The sequence below is a fragment of the Cavia porcellus genome, unplaced genomic scaffold (assembly GCF_034190915.1).
Source record: "Cavia porcellus strain 051 isolate PalLab524CR breed Dunkin Hartley unplaced genomic scaffold, mCavPor4.1 scaffold_9, whole genome shotgun sequence".
Taxonomy (NCBI): Eukaryota; Metazoa; Chordata; class Mammalia; order Rodentia; family Caviidae; genus Cavia; species Cavia porcellus.
Genome location: NW_026947492.1, coordinates 59,068,430 through 59,077,004, shown reverse-complemented (window position 1 = coordinate 59,077,004; position 8,575 = coordinate 59,068,430). Strand labels below are relative to the sequence as shown.

Below are 8,575 nucleotides of genomic sequence, written 5' to 3'. Positions count from 1 at the left end.
TAAGCAGCCAGCCTCACCCTGCACCACTCACACATGTTCCTGACTCAGGAATCCAGAGCTCTTCTCATCAGAGTGTCATGCACATCATACACACCTCACACTCGTTTCTTGTTCTCTGTGCTGGCCTAAATCTTGGGGTGATGTATCAGGAAAGAACAGATCAACATGATCTCCTCAGGCCACTCTGAACCAGCCTGGGGGAAGATGATTCAGTGTCACAGTGTCAGGCTGGTGGTCAGATCTCAGGTTTCGGCCAGCCACATTTTGTTGAGATGTGTAAGAAAAAAGGGAACTAAAACTGAATCCTTTCATTCATTGAGCTATAATTTATAGAGCCTTCCAGTTGTGCCCAGATCTGGCCCAGATCTGGAGTTGGAGTCACAAAAGATGAGTAAGAGGTGCCCTCATGGAGCCCTTGGCTTGTGTGATGTCAGAAGTGAGACTCTGAGTTCACCTAGGTCAGTTGGGTAAACTGAGGTGAGGAGAATGAAGACTGACTAAAGTCACATCCCCTTCAGAGCTCAGAGGACCCAGAAACACAAAGGTGTTCAGGATGAGTGCAGGACTTACTGGTTTCTCCCTCACTTTCCACTCTGGGAAGGAAGGGCCATTCAGGGTGCTGATAAGGGGCCATGAAAGGGAAAGGACTGGCTGGTGGTTTCCTTTGTGTTATCATTTAGAGGTAGAAGAAGAAAAACGTCATTGCTCTCTTCTTCTGCTTTTATACTTTTTATACTCTTGGAGTGACATGACAACAGAGGATGGAGGTCTCACAAATCATCCCTTCTCAATCCTTTCACACTGCACTGGGGGAAACTTGCAGTCCCCTTTGGTGCAAGGCTGCAAACCAGAGCTGGCAAAGTCTGGTCTTCTCCTTCATGCCTACAGATGTGGTTGGATTGGCAGAAGTCTGTGCTCCACCTCCTGGGCACTGAACAGCTGGCCCTGACCTTGTGGTAATCCTTCCTCTGGCTGGAAGCACTCAGCAGAACTCCAAGTGTTGATCAGCAGGAATGTTGAACTTGAGTTTGTGGGCCTCAAAGAGGCTGCACAGCTCCTCCATGTAGTGCTGGTGTAACCGGTTCACCTCCTCTTCTGTAGGCTGCAGGGTCTTCTGCACCTTGATGGGCTTCCCCACTGCAAGGCATAGGGGTGGGCAGGGGTCCAGAGTGGGAACCACAGGGGTCACAGGAGCCCTTAGAGCAGGCCATTTGGCAGGAAAGTGCTCTTACTGCTATCCCTTCCCACCCTAATTTCAGATAACAGGTCCTGAGGCACTGGGGCAACCCTAAGTTTCTGAATGATTTATCAACGGCCATCTTCCAGTGTGTCAGAGAGTATGCTGTGTGCTCAACATGTGTTCTCACCTAAAATCCTATGGGAACAAAACCTGTCACTATTCCTGCTTTACTGGTGAGGCAATGAGGGTCAGAGAAGATAAGTGCCCTGTTTCAGGTCACATAAGCAAGAAGTTATAGCAGGCTTTAAACCCTGCAGGTGTTATGCTGGCCTCCAGGTTCTCTGATTCTGGGGGTCCACAATGGCCTGTGACTGTATTTCTAGGATGCGGATGTGGATGATTTCTAAGAGTCTCTCTGATCAGAGACCAGAGTGGCTCTTCTTCCCCTATTCCCCTGCATCCTGACCGGCAGACTCCCACCCATCACACTGGGAATCAGAAAGACCTATCTTCTTCTGGCTAACCCTGGCTAGGAAGGTAGCTCCCAAGTTCTTCCTTGGAAACATGACTGGAGGCAGCAGCAGGATTAAAATTCATGAAACTATGGTCACGTGATTTGGGGAACATCATGATGTAGGGGATTCCCAAATTTGGGATCAACTAACTAATAAATGTATGGGTGCAGAGGAGGCAAAAGGACCTTTTCTCTGAGAAATTTGTCAGAGAAACTTAATTAGAATCCAAGAAGAAACCAAAATAGGTTAGTGAAAAAGATAGGTTAGATGAAAAAAATGACAATAACTTTACGCATTTAAGTTCATGTTCATTCAGTACTGGAAGATCCCTCAGGCTTTAATTCAGAACCTATGAATTTCAACTTTGCACACAATGATGATATACATACAGTGCCTTCCCTGGTATCTAGTTGCTCCAAATATGCCTCATTAGGTCCACAGGTTGAGATTTAAATCTTCCTTCTCTGGCATGATAAGAAGTCAGATCCTGATTCAAACTTGAACTTTGTTACTCAAAGGGAGTGTGATCTTTTGGAAGCCACATAATTCTCTGAGCCTCAGTTCATTATCAATGAAATAATTGTGCAGAAAGTAATAACAATAATGGAATAATAATGAATGAAATCCTGCTTCAAGATTCTTAGAATAAGCTGAGCTGCTGCACGTAGGTGAGGAGTGTGGTCCCTGGCCCGTGACAGGGGCTCAGCAATCAGTAGTGATTATGGTTCTCTCTGTTTGTAATAGCTATTACCCAGACTTCCTTATTTAGAATTTTCTGCTATGTGTTAGTGTGTCTGTGTGTGTCTGTGTGTTTGTGTGTGTGTGTGTGTGTGTGCATGCATGCGCGCGCTGCCCATCTAGACTGTGATCCCCGAAAGGATAGGAGTGTATCTGGCCCATCTCCATGTCCCCTTGCAGCACACATCCCAGTGTCCTGTCCCTGTGTCCTGCACTGCCAGACCTTGGCTTACCTATGGTAGTGACAGGATGACGGTAGGGCATCAAACCAAAGCTCGACTGGAAGATACCACGGCCATACAAAAGTGGGAAGGAGAGGCCGATGATCTCCTGCAGCTGATTCTGGACACGGCGCAACCAGGAGCCAGAAAAGTTCTGAACCTGGTGAAATAGGTCATTTTCCCCGAAGGAGAAGATTGGCACCAGGGATGCCCTATGTACAGAGAGAACAAGAGATGGCATAAACTGCAAGATAACCCAGCTTCCCACAGGGACTCATTACCAGGAGTTGGAACAAATGACAGAAGCCTGTGCTGGAACCAGGAGGTCTGGATCAGCTACCAGACCTGCCACAACCCACCTCTGAACTGGTGTGTCCTCTCAGGCCTACAGCTTCCTACTTGCATCATGACAGTACACCAGAGTGCTGTAGATAGTACTCGCTGGGATAAAACATCTGAATTTTGCTCCTAGAAAAATCTCTCCCATACTAGCTGGCACATGCTCCTCAAATATGCTTCACTTCAAAGCAGGGTAACATGTTTCAACCCCATTTTTACAGATCCTGTTAGTCTCTGCTCTTCTGTCAGTTTTGGGGAACACATCCACTTTTAATAAGGCCCATTGATCTCTGAGACTTCCTCATGGAAACTTCTCAAGGCATTTGGGAGTGAAACACCAAAATATAGTCTTCACTGTGGATGGACCAGAAATCTCGCGGCCATATTAGAATATCTGTTAGTCTTTGCTCTTTTCCTACCAAAATGTTATTCTTGTCAACCTCCTACTGAACCCGAAGTGCTATCCCCTGAGGTCCCGTACCCGTGGGTCAAGGCAAGTCTGATGAAGCCCTTGCGTTTCCGCAGTACCAGCCTGTAAGATCCAGGCCTGGCATCCAGTATCTCTTTAGTTCCCCCAATGACGATGGCCGCCAGGTTCCCATTGCCCTTCTTGTTCAGAATGTGAGCGGCACTCTCCTTGTCTGCGGTGACCAATCCTGGGGGGAGAAGAATGTGGGTTGAGAGAGCAAGATTGTGAGGCTAGGGTGGCTCAAAAAGGAAACCACCACTAGTATAACAGGTCTGGGGTCCTCCATGGCACTCCACTTAAGGCAAGGGTCCTCCCAGTACAGTGCTGTAGGCAGTTCTTTGGGTCTGGCCTCCTGCATATGCTTTCAGAACTGTAGAACTGTTGGAACCCCTCCCTAAGATGCCCTCTGACTTATACCACCAGCCTCATCTTCCTGATCTTCCCTAGGTAGAGAACTCACCAGAGATCAAGATGCAATCTCGGAGGAAGGGGATACGGAACCACAAATTCAGCATCATCAGATGGGGTTGGATGCCAGGGAAGAGCAAGGAGAAGCCTGTGCTCTCAGTGCACAGATTGAGGAAGGCTCCAACCGCCAAGACTCCATGGGGGTGGAAGCCGGCAATGTAGTTCCCGGAGGGGTCCAGCTCAGCAGTCTTGATCAGCTGCAGGGACAGCAACCAAACCAGGGCCTGTGTGCCAGTCTTGACTCAGCCACCTACAGCACTGGACAAGGTGCTGTCCTCTGTGAGCCTTAGGGTTCTCATGCTCCTGTTCCACTTCCTGCTTCTTTTGCAGAAGGTCATACCATGATGCTGGCTGTGTTACAGACTTAGTACTGGCTTTGAGCAAAGTGTTTCCTTCTAGTCTCAGGCTTCTCCTCTATGAGCGACTGCTTAGGCCACAGCACCATGCAAACTTCTGCCTTGTCTGCCCAGCCCCAGGTGGAGTAAACTGAGACACACCGCAAAGTTCCTCCAGGTCACACAGCTGTAAAGAGGTGGAGCTAGGGTATGAATCCAGGTGACCAGGCTACATGTTTTTGTTACCCACACACTCCCGCTTCCTGTGGGCATCATTGAAGGCAATGGGGTAGGATTATATGGTGGGTCTAGTAAAGGGACACGGCTTATGATCAGGGAACTGAAACAGTGAATGGGAAGAAGAGGCAGGTAATGTTTGCAGTTGTAATAAGAAATAGGTTCTGCTGCAAGGAAGACTCAAGTGGGGGTTTGGAAGATGTGGAGCCCAAACAGAAATGACTGTGGTCAGGGCTCAAGAGTAGAGGAGAATGAAAGCTGGGCATGGTGGTATATGCCCATAATCCCAGGACTCAGGAGGCTGAGGCAGGAGGATCCTTGCAAGTTCAGGGTCAGCCTGGCCTACAAAATAAGCTCAAGACCAGCCTGAACTGCACAGTGAGACTCTGTCTCAAAAAGTAAAAAAAAAAAAAAAAAAAGAGAGTAGAGAAGAAGGAGAAGGAGTCAGAATGGGAACTTTAGGGCCAAACCCCAGAATCTAGAGCACTGGTTGTTACTATGGCAAGTTCATCACCTTCCCCCCTTGATGGGGACATTTCCTAGTATCTGCAGGTAATTTTGCTTGTAGGAACAGGAAGAAGAGAGTACTGCTGGCTTGGAGTGAACAGAACACTAAGGTTGAAGACAGTCCTCACAACAAAGAGTTAACCAGTTGCAAATGTCAGTGGTGCCAAGGCCCACAGAGCCCGCAGGAGGAGGGCTGGGAGGTGCAGGGGCAGGGAGGTGGGGGGAGCAGTTCCTGTCCTGCCCCACATCTGGCTGTGACCATGACTAGCATGTTGAGGGAAGCATTTCCTGACTCTTGGTCATAGACCTGGTCACAGAACTCAGCCCCTACCCCACTCAGGTCTCAGCCTGTGTGGACAGTGTTTGTGCTGGATGATGAAACCTCTGCAGCTAGGGACTTAGGCCACATTTGGCCTGGAGTAGGAACAGCTTTCTCCACTGGAAGCCTAGCCTGACACTACCATTAGCTCTTTAGGAAGCTGGTGGGCAACTTTCAGGTAGCAGTTTCCTAATCTGGCTTGGAATTCCATCTGTAGGAGCAAGTTCCTAAAGTCACAGTGAGAAGTAATGGAAGCTCACAAACTATCATGGGAGGACTGCAAACAAGTGATGGGGAATGGAAGGGGAGCTCAACAGAGCTGAGGTCACTGACCTCCTGCTGAGTCCAAGGGCACTGCATGGGCTGTGCTGTAAAGGTGTACAGATGGGAGGGAGAGTGTCCTAGGAAGTCTGGGCCAGGGAGTCTGCAGGCCAGAGCCCAGCCCTGCAGTGCCCAGCTGAGGAGGGGGCCAAGCCAAGGTGAATAGCCTCTGGCCGCTCAGTGATAACATTCATGCTTGGCAGAGGTGTTGCAAAGGGTGTGGAACAAGACTCAAAAACTGCAAATTTTTTTTGAAAAATCAACTCTAATATCCTGACAGTGTCAGCAGTGCAGAGTTTAAGAAGCTTCTTCAAGGGCTAGGGAAGGAACAGAAAAGCCAGTGTCACCACCTCAGCATCCCTTCTGCGAGTGCTGCAGCTAAAAATGTCTCTTTGCACTAAGGCTATACATTCTAAGGGGAAGCTTGACAGTCCTGGCATAGAATAGAGAGCCCCGGGCTGGAGAGATGTGAAGCAGGGAAGGTAGTGCAAGATCTCAAAGCTCACAGGTCCAGGGCTGGGGACAGGAGACTCTGCTTGTGACACACTCCTGGCTTCTCTAGGGGCCGAGCATGCCCTAACTTCATTGCTGACAAGATACCAGGATTGGGCCCCACAGAGGAAGCACATTTGGGGGGGGGGGACTGCCCCAACTTAAGTCTCCCAAGCTAGTGCAGTTGCTCTGCCCTTCGATACCTATGACCCCCATGAACCAGTCTAAGCCAGCCAACTCCCTTACCCTGACTCTCCCACCTGATCTTTGCCCTGGAGGTCCCAATCACGAGGGTGTATGGATACAGGTGGCATTCAGATCTTGCCAGCTGTTGTGAGGGCCTAGGACTGGCACAAGGAAGCCTGGCAAGATACCTGACTTTGCTGCAAAGTGCCCGGGACTCAGGCAGTTGTTTAACCTCTGTGAACCCACTTCCTCCACTCTCTCCCCAACTGGAGGCCTAATTCCTGGAGAGGCAGGAAGAGCTGGGTTTGTACACAGGCTGAGAGAAGCCAGGCAGAGGTGAAGGCACCAGGCTCCCAGAGACCCCTCCCACCATAGCCATGCCCAGGGTTCCTCAGAGTCCCACTGACTCAGTGAAATAATACTGCACCAGTGTCCTGAGGACTGGCCAGTGCTTTACCTTCTCTGTCTCAACTGCATGAATGCTAGTTAGGAAGTGTCTGGCAACATTTCCATTTTACTGGTGACAAAACAGGCTCAGACAGACTCTCAACTCACCCAAGGTCACACAGGTGCTATATGGCAGACCCGAGATCAGAATCTAGTGTGTCTGGTTCCAGAGGTCACATTTCCTCTGTCCTATTTCCAAAGGAGAGCCAGCTGTGCCTGCCTGGCCTCTCTTGTGTCTCCAGGATCTTCCCATCCTATGCCCTCTGACAAACAAAGCTTTTGCTGCATAGATCAAATCAGGGTCTGGTGTGTCTGGACTCAGTGGAAGAGTCTGCTCAGTCAAATCTAGAGATCTGATCCACTCAGAACCAGCCTTCAAGTCCAGGGCCTGGAGGTCCGATGGGCCAGACAGCCAGAGAGCTGAGGGCACTCACAGTAGGAAGACATGTCTGCAAACTGAACCTGAGGTCACAATGGAACAAGGCCTTGCCCATGGACACACAGTAGCCAGAGGGAGGGACAGGACAGAACCTGAAGACTCTGATGGCTCTGTTACCTCTTCCCTTAGCCGTGCAAATACAGACTTCAATATTTGCCAGACAACTTGCTATGTAACACTGGCCCCGCCTGTGTTCCTGTCTGCATCTCAGCCTCTTCATCTGAGGAGGGTAAATGGTCTCTGAAGACCTGCAGAGTATTATCTGTACCCCAAACCTGGGCTGCTCATGGATTTGTGCTTTCACAGTTCATGCCTTGGACATGACACATCCCACAGAGCTCATTCAAATCCTCTCATTGGCCAGGGATTTAGTTCAGCAGCGTAAGTGCCTGCCTGGCAGGCTTGAGGTTGTGAGTTTGATCCCCAGAACAGCAACAAAAAAATCCTCTCATTGGCCCCATATTCTAGTGTTGGGAAACCATGGCCAGAGACACGCTGATCCCTACCCACCCCAGCCACATGATGAGGGAAGCCCAGGCTCCTGTCTCCCAGCCTGGTGCTCTGCTCACTGCATACATGGCCACTTGTCCCACAGAGAGGTGGAGGTCCGGGTCCCCTCTGCCCAACTCAAACTAGCTCAGTACTCACCGAGACCGGGAAATAGTCCTTCATGTACTTCCATATGACCCAGCGCCTGAAGAACTCTTTGGGCCTGCCCCCCTGCCGCGGCTTGTCTCGGTCCAGGAACCACCAGAAGGCGTATAGCACAGTCAAGAGCCAGAACTTAGTGAACAGGAGGCCTACAAAGACCCCGATGCAGATGAAGCCTGGAGAAGGAAGCAGAGCATTGGCGATCCCAGGTCAGTGAAGAAGACATGGACACTGGCAACATCGTTCTGTCCAGTCCTGACCTGGAAAAAGCCCAGCTTTATTTCCACGCCTCCTCCGTGGAGGAGCTGGGGGTGTAGAAAGGGAAAACAGCCAACTGAGGCCACACTGGTACATGGTTTGAGCCCAGATGGGCCTATTCCAAAGACACACCACCTGCCGCCCAGCCCAGCCCGCACCTGGCTGGTTGACTCTAGCTGTCTCTCCCTTTAGGGCCCTCTCTCAGCCAAGCAGTCTGCATTCACCCACTGCTCAGCACTATCTGTTTGTCTTAAATATTTTATAATGAATATTTTCAAAGAGAAATTTCCAGAAAAGTGGAACTGAAATGCTACCCTTTACACAAAAGAGGACATTCACACATGCACAGGGGAGGGAAGGACCTCTCTGATCTGAAGGAAGCTGATGGGATGCCAGCAAGCAAGGATAGAAGGAAGAGAAGCTTAAGTTTCATTCACTTTTTGACATTCAGTA

At 49.8% G+C, this 8,575-nt stretch overlaps 1 protein-coding gene across 1 annotated transcript; it reads right to left on the bottom strand.

Moving 5' to 3' along the window:
• Positions 1 to 302: 302 nt before the first annotated feature.
• On the bottom strand, positions 303 to 8,218 carry LOC100716293 (2-acylglycerol O-acyltransferase 2-like). The gene is made up of 6 exons (XM_063255608.1): positions 8,200 to 8,218; positions 7,862 to 8,040; positions 3,923 to 4,166; positions 3,475 to 3,649; positions 2,667 to 2,866; positions 303 to 1,137 (listed from the first exon to the last, which is right to left on the bottom strand). Exons 1-6 carry the CDS (start codon positions 8,216 to 8,218, stop codon positions 983 to 985), a joined length of 972 nt encoding a protein of 323 aa, XP_063111678.1. The 3' UTR covers positions 303 to 982.
• Positions 8,219 to 8,575: the final 357 nt, after the last annotated feature.

Bases quoted from the DNA above. Each gene is read 5' to 3' on its own strand.
- LOC100716293 (XM_063255608.1), bottom strand. The intron at 3,650-3,922 runs GTGAGTTCTCTA...TTCTCCCCCCAG, and splicing joins AGATTGCATCTTGATCTCTG to GATTGGTCACCGCAGACAAG. The intron at 1,138-2,666 runs GTAAGCCAAGGT...TATGCCTTGCAG, and splicing joins TCATCCTGTCACTACCATAG to TGGGGAAGCCCATCAAGGTG.